This window comes from Rhodnius prolixus, unplaced genomic scaffold (genome assembly GCF_049639745.1).
Source record: "Rhodnius prolixus isolate KJV_2025 unplaced genomic scaffold, Rpr scaffold_2, whole genome shotgun sequence".
NCBI classification, from domain to species: Eukaryota; Metazoa; Arthropoda; class Insecta; order Hemiptera; family Reduviidae; genus Rhodnius; species Rhodnius prolixus.
Window position 1 is genome coordinate 19,105,420 of NW_027411592.1, and position 21,713 is coordinate 19,127,132.

The following is a 21,713-nucleotide window of genomic DNA, read 5'->3' on the forward strand; positions in this document are numbered from 1 at the left end:
TAACTCAGTCCAGAATTGGCACTCGCCTAGACAAGGTTTAGTTAAAACTGAATAATGTATGTATATGTACAATATGTTTATATAAAACACGGGAGTAGAATTCTTTTATCCAACAAAGTTCAGAATTGAAATACAAACAAAACTATGAGAGAGCCTGAACAAGTAATGATTCTTGTTCATAAGGCTTTAAGTGGCCAAGCTGTGAGCTAGAAATAAAAAAAGAATGGCGGCATTAAAGCTTGGGTATAGACCAAACCGTGCTAAACCACTGTTTTAGGAAATCGCCGAATATTGGCCGAAAAAAAATGCGCAGAACATGGCTTTTCTTTTACGTCAATCAAGTCCACAAGACTTGTAGGGGGGGCTCAGTGCCATTATTTTAATTATATAGATTTTGCTTAATTCAATATTTTAAACGAGCTAATACCTAAGCTTTAATTATTGTTAATTAATTAATCTCAACGTCCTCATCTCAAATATATCTTTAACGGTCACCGTAGAGGTAGCTTGCGTTTACTGTTTTTCAAGAAATAGTGCTGCTTCAGTGAACAAAATGCCTGTAACGCACACCTGCTCCCTATATCACTTTAGTACCTTAATGCGACGTTTATAAATCAAATCTAGACACCTGTTCACAGTTTTGTGTCATGAAGGTATTTGCGTTGGAGTACTCCAACCTGTAACGAGTGAACCTTAAACATAAAGTTAAAAAATGCTGCACTGGTCTGAAGGAGAATCAGTAACTGTCAGTCTGATTTACCGTGGTAAGCTTCCTTAATGTAACAGCTGACAGGCCAATCTTAAAACATAAATCTTGGTATTAGTTTTTTAAGTAGATTTATTTATTGTATTTGTGGTATAGTTTGCACATTAACCATTATTTTTTATGAGAGCTGGAAAATTTTAAATAGATGTTTCTTAAGGTAAAAATAAATAATCTCATAGAAAATTTTACGAATAGTATTATGAGATTTTCTCCGATTTTTATTTGAATTCTGTCGAGAAGGTTATTCACTACCAGGTTCCAATGATTTTTAAACAAAATTGAAATTACTGAAAGCGTTTAAAATGCAACTTGAGAAGAAAGATAAGTTACTTGGTTAATAAGTCTGTTTGTTACTTCCATCTCTGCGCGCTTGTGTTTTCTAATTTTGGATTCCTAATCAGCTGAAGGATTAACAAAAATTCAGGTTATGTATTAAGTGTCTTCCTCTTTATATTTAAAATTATTAACGTGTTTTCTTTACGTTAATTGCTCCTGTTATAATAAATAGGGTGAAAGCTAAATCTAGATACCTAATTTAATTTTTTTTTAGTTTGTTCTTATTTATAAATGCTGTTTTCTTTCATGAGTTTCTTATACGAATATATCCGTGCACTTATCTTGGAAAATTTCATTTTTCTTACCCATACCAACCATGTCCGGAAATTGTCTTGAAAGCATGATTTTTGTGAAGGGTTCTTACAGAAGACACAGCTGCTCCATTGTATTGAAGCATTGTATTTTGGTTGCAAAATTTTCAACTTAGAATTTTAGCAACTTATTTATCCCTTTTTATTTTCACTGAAATGGCACTTTAATGGAAAGCCTATTTACTCCCTCCTCCATAATGCTATGAGAATTTTCCTGAAAAGGCGTATTAATAAGATGGATGTAACCACAAGCTTACACTGAATGTAGGAAAGACCAAAGCAATTGTTATTGGCTCCAACTCTCCCCTTAAATCATTGGCTCCTCTTCCTAATCTTTTCCTTATCCCAATAAAATATTGTTCCTCTGTGAAGAACCTCGTTATCACTTTTGACCAAAACCAATCCTGGAAAAACCATGTTTTCCCAAATCTCTCGCTGCTCCAACCATATCCTAAAGCATTTTAATAGTTCCCGTCACCTTTTCCCAATTAACACCCAGCAACCCCTAGTTCCCTCTCTTATTTTCCCCCATTTCGAACTATGGTTGCTTAGTGTATGGTGGTCTTTCTGGTGATATTGAAGCTAAGCTCAAGCGCCCCATGAAGTGCTTCATAAGATTTATTTTCAGCAGTCCCAGAGACTCTCGCATTTCGCACTACTACGATGAATTGAAGTGGCTTTTTCCTGTATATCGCCTCCAGTATTTTTTGGCTTCATTCCTTTTCCAAGTTATCCAGTCTCAAAAGCCATCTTGTATTTTCCAACTTTTCAAGTTCAAATCCTCGACCCATTCCCGTAATACTAGATCTCGTTCCTGTGATCTCTATTTTCCCTCACACCGTACTTCATCCTTTGACAAATCCTTCCTAATACGCGCTACCTCTTTCTAAAACTCCTTACCTTCATCTGTCCGCCATGCTCCTGCCCTTTCCATCTTTAAATCCTTTTTGTTTAATTATCTCCTTTCTACCCAGCTTCCTCCAAATTATAATTGAATTCATTTATTTCCTTATTTTCAGTTATTATTTTTGTAAATACTTATTTATTTTTTATTTATAAATTACAGGCCAAACCATTAAGGGCTCTAATTATACATATATTTATTCTTAGGGGACAATAGCCCCAGGATAATAAATTTATTTTCTATTCTATTCTATGAAATAAATTCCTCTATATCAAGGCAACACAATGAGTATAGATTTTTTAAGAAAAATTATTGGTGTAATTTTCTAGACAATCTCAAAAATTTTAAAAAAATCTATTGAGAAAAGTGATGCTTCAGGTTGAGGGTCCTATGATTAGATCTCAATTATGAAGTTTTAACCAACTTCCTTTAGCGTCTTGTTTTTTGAGATAGGTTTCTTCACACATACGGACCATTTTTCAAAAACCATAATCAACCTTTGAAATATATCTGTTACAGATCTTAGAATAAATTATGGCACTGCCTGCTGGTTGCTCCAGTGACGAAGGATGGGGAAGCTACGATGACGAAATAACATTTGCAAATAATTTCTGTGAGATAAAAAAAGTGGTTCCGGAGTTGGATAAGAAATCTATACTAACTCAAGAACAGAAACTAATTGATGCAATAAGAGAAGAAAAATTTAATGAAGTTCAAGAACTTCTAGAAAATGGTGAGCTTAAAATTTAAAAATATTTTTTTAAATAGTGCACAATAAATATTTAATTATAAAATATTAGAAACAATTTGTTCTATTTTTCAACTTCTTTGCTTTGCAGTTGTCACCATCCATATTTTTAAGTGATCGACGCAGAGCTTGATTGTATATGTGCATTATTTTAACTTCATTTTGCCTTACTTAAACAAAAAAAATCTTATTCAGTAGAATTAAATGTAATTTGCTTTTAAGAGAAGTACATTCAAATAATCTCATAATTTCTTCGTTCTGTATTTTATTCATTTTTTCTTTCTTCGCTTTTGTAGATCTAATATTCAAAATTTCTAGCATTTATGTTTTGAAAAGCATTACGAGATGTACTAGTATTTACTAGTACTAGTACTCGTATCTACTAGTATAAAAAAAGCTGTTTTAGAGGAATTAATATTTATAGAAATTACTCAGAAATTTGACAAAAAATATTTATTAAAATAGAAAATTATTTATTTCTTTTCATATTGTGTACAGAGTCGTTCATTTTATACTAGTTAAGTTCTTTGAACAGGTGCTGATATCAATTATAAACCAGAGAATTATGGCTGGTCGCCATTGATGCACGCAGCCACTTTGGGACTTAGAGATATTATTGAACTACTACTAAAAAAAGGTGCGAATCCTAACATTCAGGTCAAGTTAACTACTCCTTTAATGTGCCTGTGTGATTCTAGTACAACCCTTGATGAAGATGAGCTTCTTCTCTGTTTCAATTTGCTTGTGGATGCCGGTGCGAATGTTAATGCTTTTAATGTAAACAGGTAAAATTTATTTAAAAAGTTTTAATATATCTGGAAGAAAAAGTGATTGTAATTTTGTATTTCCGTATGTATCTCTCTCTCCCTCACTCTCTCACAGAGAGAGAGAGAGAGAGAGAGATGGAGAGAGAGAGCGAATATATATAAATTTATCATTTATAAATTTCATTAAATGAATTTGAATTTGAAAATTTCACTTTTTCCACTGTTTAAATATTGTATTTTGCAGGAATTTTTCTCATTTTTGAAAAGTCCCATTCCCTTCCACAAAAAAACGATGATTTATTTGTTAAGTAAGCTTTGAAATGCGAGAAACCCTTGTTTTTGCCTATTTTGCTCAAAAATGTCTTTTTTATTGATTTTGAATGTCGAAATTTCATTTTTATCATTTATAAAATACATCAATCTGTCGGAAATTCCCTCAGCTTCAAAATGAATGCATTGGTTTTGCAAAAAAACTGTATTGTTTTTCCATTTATTAGGCTTAACATTGCAAAAAAAGCCGTTTTTGACCTAAAAATTTAAAAAAAAAAAATCCGCAACGTAAACCGATTTGGTTTTCAGTGGATTTTGGTTAGTTTTGACCCAAATAATAAGGAGAAAGACAAATTTTTCATGTTGGTGAACTTTTCAATTAAAACGTTCTAGGCGAACCGTGATATAGATTATTGGCATCTTTAAAATCTGAAATGCGATACAGTATTGACCAGTTTGTATACGAATTGCACGTACCATCTATATATGTATGTGCTATAGATATTTATATAGTATAAATTATATATACGTAATAATTATATTTTATATAACATAATATATTTATATTATATTGATATTTTATATTACGGTTCATTATTTTTGGTGACTGATTCATTATTTCAATAGGATGAAAAAAGAAATGCTAATTTCAATCCCATTTATTTATTGTATTTATTGTTCATAAGTAAACAAGACAGAGGACACACTAACTTAACAATAACCATGTAAAAATATAAAGACAATAAGCCCTGAAGATGACCTTGTCCCTAAGTCGAAAGCTCGGAACAGTAAATAAATATCAAGACTGAAATTGGCATTTATTTTTTCTTCCTATTGATGAATAATTTGTTTAACTCATGTCACTATAAGTGTTGATAGGTTGGGATACCTCAAGAGGTATAAAGATCAAAGATCTCCTAAGAATTGGCAACAGCGATGCGTCACTCGTGTGGAAACCCTAAGTTAAAGATCGCCCTCAATAAAAATAATCTAGCGAAATTCAAGGGTTGAGGGTTTAGCTTATTGCAGATATAGTATTTCTTAGATATTTCAAAATTCTTCTATTGTTTTGTTAAGTTGTAATATTCCAGAGAATTAATGTGCTAGGTTTTCAAAAGCTGTTTATCTTAGTTTTTCAATTCACGTAATTAAATATTAGTGTGGGCATATATTTTATCTAAAAGAGAGTGTTTCCATTTCATCGAAATAGGTAAATCTACCGGCCTAAAATTAAACTTTTTTTTTATAGAGAAACTTCAATGATGTATGCAGCCGATCGTGGACACGATAAATTATTGACCCGATTACTTGAACTAGACTGCGATGTGGATTTTACTAATTGTGATGGCTGGACAGCCATCTTTTTCGCAGTGAACAGAGGCTACTTAAAGATCGTGAAGCTTTTAAAAGCAGCAGGTCGGTAAGATGTGCCTAATTCTGGTATAATTAAAATAAATTGTACGAGTATTAATTAAGAAAAGAAACTGCAAATCACTTTCTAACTTATTTTTTGGATACTCCAATAAGTTTCATTTTCTCACTTATGACCAAAACTTAACAAAAAATTTAAGGTTCAGGAGTTCAGAGTCTGCGACAGTGGGTTTCTGGTTCAGAAGTGCTAATGGTTAAGTAGATGTTTGTAGCAAAGGTTCGCTTTGCTGTTTTTAAATAAAATTTAATTTTTTTATATTTTTGTAGGCTACCATATAAATAAATAAATAAAATTTATTAAAGTATTGTTATATGGCTGGGATGTACCAGACGAATGGGTTACTTGACAGAGGTCCGACAAGACTGGCATCGTGGGCGGCTTTACCGTACACTGACGATGAAGAGTATTTTGTACTCGTCGTAGCAATAGCCATGGACTTTACGATCTAATATTTACCTTTTACCATTAAAAAATAAATATATTGAGGTGTAGCACCGTTATGACTCAATTGCCAACCTTAACTTTCGAGATTACACATCTCTCTGAATTTTCTGTATCTGAATCCTTCACCTGTAATATTAATATTTCCTTATTATTCAAATAATGCTCTTTTTACCAAGACAATTAACAATATTTACTTCATCTTACAGGAGCTAATCTATCATTGGAAGATCTGAAGGGTCAAACGCTGTATGATCTGGCTTCCATAAAAAATTATAAAGAGATTGCTGATGAAGTAACTAATAATGATGATATCGATACCATGGATTATTTTTATCCAAATTCTCTTAATAAGAATATGTCAAACTTCCAATTTGTGCTGTCAGAGATGCCGAACTACGAAATATCTCAGTTAGTAATTTGTGTTTCAATCATAAAATTTATGAGATAATTAAATACTTTTAAATGCATCTATACTTTAATTTCTTCAGAATAAATGTAAATTGAACTCACGACATTTTGTATGGCAAAACCAACTCTTGTTTCAGAATTGCCCATAGTAAAATATATCAAATAAAAGTTAGTAGGTAGGGACACACAGGTGAAGAAATTGTTGCATTCCTTTTTGAGTAAATGTCAAAAAAATTAAAATCAACATTTGATAATAACAAATTGATGTTGATAATTACAAAGTAACAATGTAACAAATAATAAGATTGGACCTATTCGAAATAGTATATATTTTTAGCTTCCTGCAATTTTTCGTTTTTAGATATTTTGCCCTTTTGTCCAGGCCTTTTCTAAGTAACACTTTTTCGGACTCTGTGTTATTAGATCAAATGTGATCGGGGAAAACTAGGAATCGATAATTTAACGCTATAGCAATATTTTTCTTGCTTATTAAAAGTAAAATATTACTCCAATCATGAATTTAATATTCATATTCATTCATATGAATTCAATTTTTTTTGGGTTCTTTACTACACAGTATACTAACATAAAAGTTCAAGTAATTGATAAGCTTTATTTCAGAATTAAGCGAAAAATTTGCGCTGAGATTAATTTGTAGCTCTGGATTATAAGTCTGGTTATTATTTAGATTAGCTGACTGAAACAATTTTACTTCGTTTATTCTCACTATTGTGGGTGTCAACTACATTCCGTCGACAGCATATTGGCGCAGTCAGTTTAGATTTGTGTAATTTGCCGCTATTTCCTACTTAATTAATGTTGAAAGTTTAAGAATAAAACTTATCAGTGGAAGGTTCTCATGTTTGTTAGCAATAGAGCGATGTGAACGACATAATTGTGATGTCAAGAAGAAAGTGTAGTGGTGCAAAAATTCAATATGTAGAAATGTTTGTTAATATTTTTGGGAAAACCTCTCATAATTGGATTGATTGAGTATTTAAGCTCATCGAAACATTAAATTTTAAATGGTTCTTAATTTCATATTGACTTCGCTTTTACTTCCCCAGAAATGCTACTTATTCCTATCCCGGGAGCTCTGCCCCAGGACCTCTATCTAGGTTTTTCTACTGATAAAAGGAAACAAATCCTTTTTTTTTTTAACTTGTAAACGCTATTTCTGTAAATGGTTCTTCTACCTTTAACTTTACCTTACGAGTTGTTATAGAAGAAGGCGCAACGGAAGCCAAGCAGATACAAGCGAGGTCCGCTAAGATAAAAACAAAATCTAATGCTTTATACTGTCACTAAATTACTTTTATAATCGATATTTTTTATATAAGTGAAACTTCCGTTTGTGTGAAAAAATATGCTGTAACTCTATAAAATTATCAGTTGCATTCATCACAAATAGCACTGCAGCTTTAAACGATCTAAAATTATAATTTTATTTTTTCCATTTAATGCTTAACTAGTATGTTTTGTCCGACAGTTTCAATGGTTTTTATGAAGATACTTTGACAACAATAGCTGGATTAGATATGCACCGCTTAATTCCATTGTTTATTGAAAAGAAGATTGGATATGGGCAATTTTTAACTAACTTGGATAACGACTGGAAAAAACTGGGTGTAGAAATAAGTTGTGATAGAAAAAGATTGATTAATTTTTCTTATGATATTATTCAGAAAAATTGGTCCACTGATGCGTTTATTGATCATCGCAAAGAGAGTGCTTCTTTATTCAGAATAAGCCAAAAGTTGTGTAATATGGTAAGAATAGTGCATATTTTGGTCGCTACAAGTTACGTCACGAAGAGAGAATGGAATAAACAGCCCTGTTTTGATAATCGTGCTAAATTAAAAGAAGTATTAAAGAAAACTATACATGAGATAAAATCAACTAGAGCAAATATCGCAAAAATAAGTGAAATTTTTCAAATTATTGATGAGAGAAGTGATAAATTTCCCGCTGATTTTGTAGGTCCGAAAACACAATCCAAACAAGTGCTATCACATTTTTTGCACAGATATTCATTTTATATTTGTTTTATAGTTTCTTTTCTTGGTGTACATTTTTTTTTCAAAAAGTCATTAAATGGATTAAAAGGGCTGTTAAAAGTAAAAATTCCGTTAATAAGATAATCTTTTGATTAGAAAGTATACTATTTTAATTACTTCTAAAAGGAAGGTTGTTATTTATAGTTGTTTAACAAGGCAACTGCCTGGATATTGTGCAAATTATGAACAAAGTCAACTGAATCTTACTAATTCCAGCATAGCAACCCTAAAAGTGCAACATTTTCGTAACAAGAAAAGATTTTGATTATGTGATTAATTCTTACTTTTTATAAATAAAAGATTGTATAGATATTATACTACTATATTTATAAATAAACCCTTATTTGTGAAGAAAAAAATCACCACAACTTCTTATCAAAAAATTAAAATAGAATTTTTATATATATATATATATATATATATGTATATAGATAGTGAAAATAAAGTTGGGACATGCTGATGTAGATATGTGTGCACATACTCAACACGAAATATTTTTTAATGATATGTACTTTCACACATTCTGCTTAAAAACTAACTCATATGAGGATCTGATTATTGGGTACACATTTTAACATGTTTTCTAATCACTATTTAACTTGAAATTATATTGGTGCCATATGTAAATTAATGCCATACTTCTAACTTTAAACTTGTTCATAACTCACCTGATAACAAATGACTCATATAAATTGAGATCTCATAAATTTTAACCCTCAACAAAATTTAACATCCAGTTACATTATAACACTAGTCAAATACTTCAAGATACAAGGCAATGGCTTGGTTTAGAAAACCACTAGTATTTTTTCAACGTGCCCTACTGCTTGGCAAAATAAAGCAGTACGATCAACTTAGATATTTAAATTGTATGGGGGATACAACCGAGATGAACGGTTTGGTACTTGGAGTATTTACAAAAGATGATGATCCTTACCATACAGCTAAAGTCTACACCAAGGTAAGCATATCGATGCCGTTGTTAAATAATAATTCAAATTAAAAGCAACATCAGCTGTAAAGTATTGACATATTTTCACAAAAATGAGTGTTTTGTTTAATTGAATCGCCTCGTGAATAAGTTGTAGAGATAGAGAAATAAATCGGCGTTGGTTAGATTGAAAAGGCGTTGTTTTTGTAAAATGTATTAGTAATATGTATATGTAAAGTGAGTTCGATAACCTACTCTTAAACACGATTAGTTTTGTTTTTTGGTCTTAAAAACCTTGATTGAGACATACACTGGGCCAAAAAAGTCTGTGAACACTAACCTAAATTTTATTACTTTTATTATTAGCTTATTAGAAACTTCTTTTATTTTCAAATGAAATATACTATTCGATAGAGAGAAACCAGAGTTTTTCATTTTATATTCAATCTTTTATTTTTGTTCAGCAGGAATATCACAATTAAATGTTTAACAAAACAACACCCCAAACGAATGCAAAAAAAGTCTGTGAACACTTTGCAGAAATAAATCATTCTTACACATTGTACGTGAATTATAAATTTTAAAAACTTGTAGGACCTCCTATGTTCCTAATCACTTCCAACAAACGAGCTTTCATCGATCCTAATAATTTTGTGGTCGTCAATGTTGGAATTTTATCCCACTCTTCTAAAATAGCGTTTTTTAGTTGTTCACGGTTTCTTATTCCTCGTTTATTTATTTCGCGGCTGATTTCATCCCACAAATGTTCTATTGGGTTAAGGTCTGGCATTTGTGGAGGGGTGTTTAGGCGCCAGAGTGTATTATTTAAAAGCCATTCCCGAGTTTTTGGTGCGGTATGTTTCGGGTCATTGTCTTGTTGGAAGACAAACGTTCCCTCCAACCCTAATTTTTTTGAATTTTCTTTTAAATTGCGTCTTAATATATCCACATACACATATTGGTCCATCATACCATTAATTAGATCTAACTTGCCCACTCCTTTAGCACTCATGCACCCCACACCAGAATGTTGCCTCCCCCATGCTTAAAAGTAGGCTTCATATTTTTCATTTTCATAGCTTCATTTCTTTTTTGCCACACTTTTTGTCGTCAATCAGACCCACATACATTGAATTTCGACTCATCTGAAAAGATTACGGTTTCCCAGAAACTAGAAGGCTTAGAAACATATTCTTTCGCGAAATCCAATCGGCGGTTCCTATTTATTTTATTGATTAAAGGTTTTTTCCTCGGGACTCGACCGCAATAATCGTATTCATGTAATTTATTTCTAATTGTATGTGGTGTTACGCTTACACATAACCACTTGATAATTCTTGACTGATTTTTTGAGCGCTTGTCCTGGGTTCTTCTCGAACAGACTTCAGAATTTGCCGTTTATGAAAGGAATTAAGTTTTGGTGGCCGTCCACTGCGTGGCCTACTAATCACATTTCCGTACTTTTTAATTATATTATGCACCGTTGAAGGGTTTTTTTGAACTATCTTCCCTATTTCTCGAATACTTTTTCTTTCATTTCGCAACGTCACAATAAGTTCTCGAATTGGTCTGGGAACTTCCATATTAGTGGTTAAATATGTACTAATTAGATTATTTATTCACAAAACTGACTGTAGTGGTTTCTACAATACAATAGAGAACTTTGAAACTTTATTCAATCGTTTTTCTGTTTGTTATCTTAATGTTTTTACATATTTATACAGCTGTTCACAGACTTTTTTTGCATTCGTTTGGGGTGTTGTTTTGTTAAACATTTAATTGTGATATTCCTGCTGAACAAAAATAAAAGATTGAATATAAAATGAAAAACTCTGGTTTCTCTCTATCGAATAGTATACTTCATTTGAAAATAAAAGAAGTTTCTAATAAGATAATAATAAAAGTAATAAAATTTAGGTTAGTGTTCACAGACTTTTTTGGCCCAGTGTATGTATCTCCCACAATAATCTTTTTCGCGGCCTTCGCCACAAACTCATATTCTTACCTCGTATACCAAGCAACTCTTCCCCATGCGTTTCTGCAGTCTTGTGATTTCAAATATCTTATTCTACACTTACCAACCTACATTTTTACATTTCTTCGCCAGTTTTAATTATTTATTTTGTTTATCTTCTCCATCTTCTGTATGTTCCAAAGGCCTCCCACAAAACGTTTTCTAAAAACTACAAAAAATTAAAGGAATTAAATTTGCGTTCAGATTATATTTTGCTGTTGAACTTTTTTTTCTTTTTTCAATAAAGTTACTTTGTTTTCTTATTGATTGATATTGAGATTTCTACTTGTCGTTACTGTCCATATTTTACTTTCCTTTTGTAAAGCAATCAATTTTGTTTTCACGAATTTTTCAATATCAATTTTCACGAATATTCGTGGTCTACTTTTTGGGTTTCATGAGCTTTTCTTTTTGCAACGCACTTGCAGAAATCTAGAAACTTTGTAATTAATAAAAAACTATTACTCCTGCCCTATGCAATTCGGATTTACATCGAACAAACTAAAACGTTGGAGTTTTTAAAATGTATGTCTAGTCCTACTGTTGAAAGTCGTTAAAGATTTTATTAGATTCATAATAGGTTCTTCGTCCATTGGCTCATTGAAATGCGCCGTTTTTGCTTATGTTTCTGACCCTAATAATTGCTTATTATTTATATCTGCTTTCGCTATTTGCACTACCCTTAGCCTTAAATTCTCTCTCTCTTTTTTTTACCTTAGGACCGTTAGGCCATTAGACATGATCTAGCACTCCAATCAAGTTTGCAAGAAAATATATGTCTCCTGCATTACAATACTGTATACTTAGTGTAACTACGTCATATAGTAGTCATATACCAATTGATTAGAAAGAGGCACTCCACCTCCTGATTCAGCGAAAGTGTATTTTCTGAAAGTTCGGCAGCACTAAAATTAGCCAAATCGATATTTTCTGTTAAATTCTGTGCAATAAAAAAAAAATTGCCCTTAACCCATTGTGGGCATTGCCTTTTGTACTCGTCTTAACAGAGAGTTTCTGTCATTTAAGAATTTCTTTATATGGTTCGTCAAAGCACAGTCCTTCAGTTGGATAAAAAAAACTTACTTTTATGATTTTAATTATTATTATAACAAAAATTCTGACCATAAATATCTGAACGGGAGGAATAGGAAATCACAATATGGTTTTCTTTTTGCACAAATCATTACATAAAGATGGCTAACGTTTTAGGCCGCAGATGAATATGACAAGCAGTATAATGGCAAGCTTTCTGCTGCTCTGACTCAAGCAGGTCCGATCCCCTCTGCTGGGCAAACCAGAATATTCTACGGTCTCGATCCCATTTTTTCAGCTGTAGTAGGTAAGCGTTGAAACAATTCAGAGAGATTTTAATGTTCCAAACATTACTGTTTAAAAAACTACTGCATTTATTTTATATAAAGAAATGACTTTCACATTATGTTTTTATTAATTGGTAAATTAATATTGCACCTAAGAGAAAGTGCCAATATTGATAATTCTTTTCAGAAGAAAAATTACACCTCTTGTAAAGGTAGAACATTAATGTAAATTTCATGCTTATCAAATCTTTTATTGTCCAAGCATTCCACTTAAAGATAGGTAACCTAGTCAAGAGTTGGTTCTGCAACATTTTTTTCCTCCCAAGGTCAGTTCAGTTTGGAAATGATTTGGTCCGCGGTTCTGGATAATACTACTGGTTTTATCTTAGTGACACGTATGTTTTTGTATTCCTGATCGGTTTCGGATTTTAATCAATTATCTAGTTTCGTGTAGAGAATGTTACTTCATCTAAGTTTCCGTTCTCATTCTAACTCATATGAACACAAAACTACACTTGCTGACTCTCATACAAACTCCCCAAATTAAAAGATACTGGATGGATGCTAATTCATGTGGAAGTCAAATTTTCTTCAACAAACCTCTTATCAACCTCTTATGATGAACGAAAATCCAAAACAAGTCAGGAATAAAAGAACATACGTGCCACTAAGATAAATTCAGCTGTATTATTCAGAAGCGCGGACTAACCACTTCCAAACTGAACTGATTTTGAGGTGGGCGAGAGTGAATGAAATACACATTTGTATAAGACGATGAAATCAGCGATATAGTTCAGTAAAGTACAGATTAAGTATTTTTAAACACTTAGAAACATATTTTTACAATTAATGCTGTTATTTTTTGTTGTCTTAAAATTCTATTCCAAGTTTTAGGAAGAGTGAGGGGTTCTGAAAAAGACATTCAAATTAAAGGAAACTAGAAAGATGCTAGAGGTATCTCTCTAACACCTGGCTCTCTAAAAAAAAATCTAGAAACGAGTTGATAGTGGTGGATAATCATTCCCGGAAGCCAATCCTCCATTTTACACCCTTTGATGTTCTGAGGTTGGCTCCAAAGGGAATCAGTCTCATTAGGGATATTTCGGAAGAAGGGGGCTGGAGCAATGCTCGATGTACCTACTTGTCCTTCTCCTCCAACCTTCCTAGATATTCTTAAGCAGACTCCTCTAAGTTTAAAGAAACGGATGGATGCTAATTCAAAACAAGTTTTTCTTTAATACAGCCCTAAAAGGGGCTGGGAAGTAGATAAGGTTAACCATCCCTGATGTTAACCGACCCCTATTCTAATGTCCCTAGAAAGATATATTTTCTGCTATCATCGGCTTAAAGTCGGGCAGGTCAAAACAAACAAGGAATGAACAATTTTTTCTTTTTGAAAAAAATCACAACAAATAACGTGTCGTACCGGTTATGTTAAGTTTTATCTAGGCTATTAGGCATGTTTTTTAAAAAATTAGATATGAAATGTTTGCAAATTTAAAAAAATCATGTTCACATTATTAAATTATCTTATGAGATCGATTTACAAGTTTTAACTTTTAATTTGGTAATTGTATCTAAAGCCTGTCTGATAAATTGGCGATTACTTTACTTTCTTCTTGAAAAACAAAACTTCACAGCACTAAAGATAGCCTAGCTCACACAATTAAAAGGAATTTGCAAAAATTTTCTTGTTTTCCTAAAGCATCATTCAGTCAACAACAAGAAATAAATAGTATAACTAGTGTTTCTTTTAGTGACTGGAATAGGAGATGAATGTCTGGGATATAATGAAATCGAACAAATGGATGAATTAAAGGAAGCTATAAGAAATGCATCTGCATTGGGCTGTAAAACTATGCAAAATCTCTTTATGAAGACTATAAATGTAGAGAGTTTTGGCAATGCCGAATCAGCGGCAGAAGGTGCAGCTATGGGAGTATGGGTTTACCAAGAGTTTAAAGCACCTGACAAACACATTACAGTTCCTAAAATAAACTTATATAATGATTGTGATTATACCGGTGAGTTTTCTAAAAAAGAAAGTTTAATAATAAATATTATATATTCAAATATGATTTTTTAAAAGTAACATTGATATAATTAAATAACATTAAAATTTGGACGAACAAATTGTTGCTTAACGATTGAGAATGAAAAATATTTTAAATAAAAAAATAATTATTTAGAAATATATCTTTAATTTAAAATTTTAGCTGATAAAATTGAATTATTTTTTAATTTTACATACTTATCCTCGCGCATGTATTTTGTTTACCTATAAGTTACTATATGTTAAAAAATTTGTAATTTTTCATAAATGATTTGGCAGGTTGGCAAATTGGTTTACAGAAAGCAGCAGCACAAAATTTAGCAAGGCAACTGTGTGAAATGCCAGGAAATTTGCTCACTCCAATCGCTTTTGCCCAAGCTGCAGTCGAAGCACTTTGTAAAGCTGCCATTAGCGTGGAAGTAAAGGTAAAACTTCTCTTTGTTAGTGTACACTCACTGGTAACATTGCGCGATGTACACTTCCTCACGATGATAGGATTACCAAAAAACTTGAGTTCAGTGGGATGACTTCACTAAAACAGTTACATAATAAATGTATTGATTGCGTATGCGACTAATTTAATCCAATGTTTTTTAAAAATTCTTTTATCAATTGTTTGAAAGCATAGGCAATGAGCTAGATTAATGCCCTTTTTTTGTTTCAATTACCCTTTTGCGCTAACGATCTTACGATCTTCCACTGATAGGTCTAGAAAAACATTCTATAGCTCCCAATCGTACCTACATAAAGCTTCCATCACTGGGAGATCACGTTTGCAATGAACACAATCAATTTTATGTACGTTTCCTTAGATAAGAACCTATCGCTTTGGAATTGTTTTCAAAACATTTATTTTAAGGATACATCTCAGACGCTGGGATGACACGTCTAGTTCTAATTTTTATCCGTTTTATTGTAGCGAACCCGACATTAAAGACATTTATAAGTTAGTTAAAATCGTGTTTGAAAAAATAAAGTGAATGTTCCCAATGTATTTTTTTTTATTCACCATTTCTTAATCATTCTCTGGGTAGTTTATGAAGTTCTTTTAATTACATTAATTTCAATCATTCTTAGGTAAAAGAGTGGGCCAAAATAATGAAGATGCATGCATTTTTGGCTGCTGCTCGAGGATCTTGTGAGCCACCTATTTTCTTGGAAATTAGCTATTTCGGATGTGAACCAGATGTGGCTCCAATCATTCTAGTGGGTAAAGGAGTGACTTTTGATTCAGGTGGTATATGTCTGAAGAGCTGTAATGAACAACGCCATATGAGAGGTGATATGGCAGGTGCCGCCAGTGTCGTTGGCGCTACTCGAGCAGTAAGTGCTTTGCAATTGCCAATTAACCTCCGTTGCTTGATTCCTCTATATGAAAATATGCCAGGTCCGTGTGGACTCAAGCCGGGTGATATCGTAAAAGCAAGGTAACTATTATTTCTCGATATATTGAAGAATTTAAATAATAAGATAATTTCTTTGATTTGAATGATAAATTTTTAAGCCGTAGCATTTACCATTCACTTCAATGCAGCTCGAATATTCTATTAATGTAATATCAGTCTACCTTTGTTTGAACAATGCTCACTGACAAATAAACGCATTATATTTATCACACAGCAACATATTTAAATAAATAAATACAGATAATTTTTTTTTTAATGATTTAAGGCGCGTCAACATCTGAGGTTATTGGCGCCCGGAGCTTTTTTTCAGTGCACTGGACAGTGAGCTGCTAGAAGCTCCTAGGAAGAGAGAATCTAAGGGTCAGCAGTATTCAAACCCGGAACCTCCGCGTGGAAATCCAATACGCTAACCACATACCTAATCCCTTCCCTAGATAATACACAACGCTTTATTATTATTATTTTTTCAAGAAAGAAGTTAAAGAAATGTAGGTATCTATGCAACCTCTGAACAAAAAGTAATGACTCAAGTCTGTGTAAAAAATTAAAAAAAAAAAAATTGCCAGTTTTTTTTATTATTAAAAAAGTAGTGAACTATCCAAATGTTTTTTCTGTACTTGGTTATTCGCGATTCAGCAATCTTGACGTTCTCTTGAATAGAGTATATAACAACAAATTTATTATAAAAATAAATTTTTCATTCTCATAATCCTAGGAATGGTAAGACCATACTTGTGCATGACACGGATTATGATGGTCGACTATCTTTGGCGGATGCATTGTCTTACGCTATGTCTTACAATCCAAAATTCATTGGCGATGTTGGTACGCTGAGCAAAGAATTAACAAGTCTGTTCGGGGAATTCGCTACAGCTGTTTTTTCTAACAACGATGCTTTGTACGATATGATGAGGGTTGCTAGTATGCATACTGGTGATAGAATCTGGCGCATGCCGTTGTGGCAACATTTCACAGATAAAGTTCTTACGACTCCTTCTTCAGATGTACAGGTGAGTGAGAGGAAATTGCATTAAATACTAACTTTTATATTATTCTGAGATCAATGTAAAGGTTGCAAATATTATTATTAATACATTACAAATTAATATTTTTACATTAGATGATTTGTTTTATAATAAAAGGTAACTTACCATATTTGTTTTACAGTTATGTGTGTAAAAGCTAAAAACATAATTATCCCAAAAATATGTTATTCCTAATTTTACACATTTATTTCTTACATCGTGCTTTTACAGAGCACCATTTCTCACACAAAATTATTCTTTACTCCTCTGAAGTGCTTAGATAAGTATGTGTTTTTACAGATATTTTATTGCTGAACATTCATCAAGTTATGTGGAAGTAATGCGCTAAACAAATTTTCTTTTGTGTGGTGTGATTAAAAAGGGTGCGTGCAGAATGTTCACTTGATAAATCTCTTGAGGATTTTTTGAGAAATGCTTCTTTTAGAAATTAGAAATGCACTCCGTTGAAATCCTTTAAAATGTATTTTACGAATGGTCTATAAGTTTGCAATTAAGTGAAAATATAACTGTGCAAAGTGAATACTTAAAATTTCACTAAAAGATTTATTTTATGTTATTGTCAATTTTTTTTTTCAAACTGAAACATTGCATAACAGTACTGCCAAATCGAGCTTTCTACAGTATTTCGTTTTCTATGCATTTTATTTCACATTGTTCGCTAGTGACATTTTTTGTATTAATGTGCAGCTGATTCCTAAAGTAGTATTTCCAATGAAAACTTCTTTCGAAAATCAAAATAGTTAGGAAGGCACTTTGGACAAGAGTGAACTTGTAGAAGTATCTCCTTCTACAGTGTAAGGCGCCCAAGATAGCTGCAAAACTATTTCGATCTGTGGCTTATAAGCAGGCAGAAAACAAGTACAACTCACGTTTTTTTAATGTGTTTTCAACGTAGTCCAGCAATGTACTTCAACAACAATGTAGCACCCATCGTCCATCCACTTGGATCTCATGTGCAATCCAACGCAATAGCCCATTCTAGCAGAGGATCATAAAGAAAACAATTACGTATAGTTTAATTTTTCAACCATATGGGGTTCGATTTTCCTTCCACTTTTCAAAGATCTCTTTTTCGGAACGTTTACATTTTTCTGCGATTCATCATCCGGATTCGGTGGGTGACGGGTTTAGACTTTTGGTTGGCTTTAACACTATTAGTCTTTATTTTTCTTTCTACAACTTGATGCGACAAAAATTTAAGATTAAACTAGAGTTTCTCACTTGTATTAGCAATGAGAGCCATGTTATAGGCATAAACAAACCTATTTCAATTGATTAATTGAGCCCCTGTGTCCAACTGAGTATCTCTAAGTCTCTAAGCCAACAGAGTGTTCAGTGCATGGCATGCTTAGTTCAGTTCTATAACAATTTTTGCAAGTGGGGGCATATTCTCTTTATAGTTCCCTATTAATTTTTCTTTTGCTCTAACATTACTAGTGATTGAATGATTAATTATTTACTTTTGAGCAACATACTGTCTCAGATAGAATACCTATAAAGAAATATTTGAAATATGGTAGAAATTCATAATCATTGCAGATTCAACAGAATTCAATAATAAAAATTTGTGTTTTTAATTCAGGATAAATTGAAAGATACTGGAATGACTTGCACGTGTGCGGCGTTCTTGAAAGAATTTATACCACCTGTGGATTGGATTCATATGGATACATACGGTGTAATGCTCACAGATGGCACAAGTCATCATTATTTGCGGCGTGGCATGTCTGGAAAACCAACAAGAACATTAGTGGAATTTTTGGCGCAATTAGCATGCAAACACGCTGTGGCTGAAACTAAAGAGCAAAAGATGACTGGCTAGCCAAGCAGAAAATCGAAATGGCATCTTTTATTCCTTGCTTTGCCTCATTGTGCACGTACACTTGGGCAGTTAACATTCACCACTGTCAATTGATTGTACATTGTTTCAATTTGTAATTAAATCAAAAATTCGTCATTTTTTATTAATTTTTTTGTTTACAAATACCTAGAAAATAGTTACTATTTTGTGTAAATCTTTTGTGAAAGTTTGTGAATTATGGTTTAAGCATTAAACAAAAAAAACTAAACCCACAAAAGACGGTTTAATCGAGTTGTACTCCTAACTAGCAAAACCTAATTATTTCTAATTTTAATTTTTGCATTTTGATAGAAAATGTTTCCCTATTGGGGCAACACGAAACCTATTGGTAGTAAACTCAGAAGAAAATTTGCTTAATTAAAAATTAGATAAAGTTAAGGGATCCAGGTAATAACGCAAAAATACTTAAATCTATCTCACTTTATTTAAATACAGTTAACAAATAATTGTGGCTGCTGTTGTTTGGCACTAAATTATCGCTTTTTGTAAGACGGAGCTTCACTTACAACTACCGATTAGGTGTCCTGGACGGAGGAGGAAATACATACTGAAATATGATTGAAAATATCAGTGGTAAAAATGCAATTAAAGCGTTTATGTGGCTCTTTAATTAAAATTAATTTTACCAATCGTTTTTGCATTGAGGAATAGGTTTATTAATAAATTCAGAATAGGTTTCGGACTTCAACTAAGCTTCTGTTCCTCGCTAGTCTGTACCAAGGCAGTTCGTTCAAAAAAACGCCACCTGCGATGGATAAAATTAGCGAATTTGATCTAAACAAATTTTCAACAATTTCATTGTATTTGAATTAGAAGCTACAATCAATCATATTGCTGATTTTTGCAGACGATCTTTTTATCCTTAACTTTGACATTGCATTGCCATGTCTCGATTTGTTGTGACAAATAATTTAACTTTTTTTTTTTAAATTTATTTAGTAATTTACAATCTGTATAAATATATACAATAAGTAAATACGATGTAAAAAAGATGAACTGTAGCGGGAAAAGCAGGCTACCCAACGGTAGCACTCTCTATATGAGATAGGGGAATGTGAAGAGAATATGAGCAGGAGAGAGGAGAGGTAGGAGAGTAATGGCGTTTAGTTCTTCAGACAGAAAGGAAGTCGCGGGGCCACTGGCAATTTAATCGTCGAGGAGTATTGTTAGGGATGTCAGAGGAGGTGAGAGACTGTACAAGAGGAGTTGAGTAATATAAGTAGAAGCATCATAATTTAACTCTTAATCTAGCTTTGTTAACGGGAAGTAAAATATATCACATGGCAAAAACATGTGAGTGAATATACAGGGAACATAAACGAGGTTTTAATATAAACCGTCGGTGCGAGTTGCGAAATCATACACGCAACTTATACAATAATTAAAATCTTACAATTTAAATTTTTCAATATGCAGAAGAGACCTCCGTTAAGGTGTTAACAAAATATTTTTCACTTTCTTTAATTCATTTCAAAATTTCTTAAAAGAAATCTGAAGTAACCATAGTTATCTAATTGCTTCCTTACATCCCTATTTTTAAGACATAAGAAAAAAAAAAGTTACATATATTATATGAATTGGTTGAAAATGAATACGAACAATCACATAACCCCAGGTTCAATCATAGAAAGGATAGAGGAAATTACTTTATTTAACGAAGAAGCACAAAGACATTTATCATCATTTTGTAGAAATTTTCATCTTTTCGTAAACAGTATTTCAAACGTAGATGCAGTTGCTGTTTTGGCTTCATTCGAATTTTTTCTTAGACATTTCATGCATAATGATGAAACAATTAGATTGCAGACAGATCTTTCTGGAATATTTATTACAACCCAAAATGCTTCTTGTAACACTTTTTGGAGGCCGCATTTCTTTAATGACAGCAATGAAGAAGCTAAGCAATTAAATAATCAAATTTCTAAATTGAGAATTGAAAATAATATATTATTTAATAGATTAAAGACCAAAGAAAGTGAATGCCTTCGAATTAGCGAATTGACTGATTATCATGTTAAACTTTTAGATCAAGTAAATAAAATAAATAGGCACTTTATTTTGAAAAAATCTTTTAGAAACACAAAAAGAGCAAACGCAACTTCACAGACAGAGATTGTACTTCACAAAAACAAAAACGTTCAATGTAATATCGTTAAAAACATAATTGAAAAAATCCAATTCGATAAAATGCAGATAATTTATTCTAATTTATATGGAATGTGTGACTTCATAGAAGAACAATTAAAATTGGAAAATGTGGCAGAATTTAGCATTTTTGTTGGATGGTTATTACTAAACGGTCTAGGTGATGCAAAATTAATCTTGTTACACGACGTTAAAATCTTGTTACAGTTTAAGCAAAAAAAAAAGGGATTTGGGAGTATTTATCCAAAACAATGATGTTTCTACTTATATTACTGGTGCCATTTAAGACAATAATGTTCCATTATACATATATACATATATGTAAATTATTAAATGTCCTAAAATAATCACCGCTACTGGAAAACGGAATCATAAAATACTAAAAATTAACATACTAAATAATGCATTTTTCAGCACCGAAACTTTCGTCCTCTGTCAGAACGATTTATATACTAATTTTTTAAAAACGGTGTTAAACGTAGGATAGGTATAATG

At 32.1% G+C, this 21,713-nt stretch overlaps 2 protein-coding genes and 1 long non-coding RNA gene across 7 annotated transcripts; 2 read left to right on the top strand and 1 right to left on the bottom strand.

The window, feature by feature from the left end:
- Window positions 1-558: 558 nt before the first annotated feature.
- On the top strand, window positions 559-8,758 carry LOC141449199 (uncharacterized). 5 transcript variants are annotated; one of them, XM_074118370.1, is made up of 7 exons: window positions 786-923; window positions 1,007-1,190; window positions 2,837-3,050; window positions 3,601-3,850; window positions 5,352-5,518; window positions 6,185-6,386; window positions 7,876-8,758. In XM_074118370.1, the coding sequence occupies exons 3-7, from the start codon at window positions 2,852-2,854 to the stop codon at window positions 8,525-8,527; spliced, it is 1,470 nt and encodes a 489-aa protein (XP_073974471.1). In that variant the 5' UTR covers window positions 786-923; window positions 1,007-1,190; window positions 2,837-2,851; the 3' UTR covers window positions 8,528-8,758. The 5 variants fall into 5 exon arrangements, with proteins under 5 accessions (XP_073974475.1, XP_073974472.1, XP_073974473.1 ...); XM_074118374.1 differs by lacking the exon at window positions 1,007-1,190 and having other exon boundaries at window positions 559-817; XM_074118371.1 differs by lacking the exons at window positions 786-923; window positions 1,007-1,190 and adding an exon at window positions 560-764.
- Window positions 8,759-9,077: 319 nt separating this feature from the next.
- LOC141449196 (cytosol aminopeptidase-like) lies at window positions 9,078-19,180 on the top strand. Its single transcript, XM_074118365.1, has 7 exons — window positions 9,078-9,404; window positions 12,598-12,727; window positions 14,465-14,731; window positions 15,040-15,185; window positions 15,838-16,187; window positions 16,882-17,176; window positions 18,795-19,180. The coding sequence occupies exons 1-7, from the start codon at window positions 9,222-9,224 to the stop codon at window positions 19,032-19,034; spliced, it is 1,611 nt and encodes a 536-aa protein (XP_073974466.1). The 5' UTR covers window positions 9,078-9,221; the 3' UTR covers window positions 19,035-19,180.
- LOC141449209 (uncharacterized) lies at window positions 18,981-21,712 on the bottom strand. Its single transcript, XR_012455390.1, has 3 exons — window positions 21,614-21,712; window positions 19,700-19,818; window positions 18,981-19,620 (listed from the first exon to the last, which is right to left on the bottom strand). It is a non-coding gene; the product is annotated as an uncharacterized lncRNA (long non-coding RNA).
- Window position 21,713: the final 1 nt, after the last annotated feature.

What these genes read in the sequence shown, in the direction of transcription:
- LOC141449199 (XM_074118374.1), top strand. Translation starts at nt 2,852, where the DNA reads ATGGCACTGCCTGCTGGTTGCTCCAGTGACGAAGGATGGGGAAGCTAC. An exon ending in TCAAGAACTTCTAGAAAATG is followed by an intron (nt 3,051 to 3,600) that starts GTGAGCTTAAAA and finishes TTCTTTGAACAG; the next exon opens with GTGCTGATATCAATTATAAA. An exon ending in CCGAACTACGAAATATCTCA is followed by an intron (nt 6,387 to 7,875) that starts GTTAGTAATTTG and finishes TTTGTCCGACAG; the next exon opens with TTTCAATGGTTTTTATGAAG.
- LOC141449196 (XM_074118365.1), top strand. Translation starts at nt 9,222, where the DNA reads ATGGCTTGGTTTAGAAAACCACTAGTATTTTTTCAACGTGCCCTACTG. An exon ending in CATTTTTTCAGCTGTAGTAG is followed by an intron (nt 12,728 to 14,464) that starts GTAAGCGTTGAA and finishes TGTTTCTTTTAG; the next exon opens with TGACTGGAATAGGAGATGAA. An exon ending in TAATGATTGTGATTATACCG is followed by an intron (nt 14,732 to 15,039) that starts GTGAGTTTTCTA and finishes ATGATTTGGCAG; the next exon opens with GTTGGCAAATTGGTTTACAG.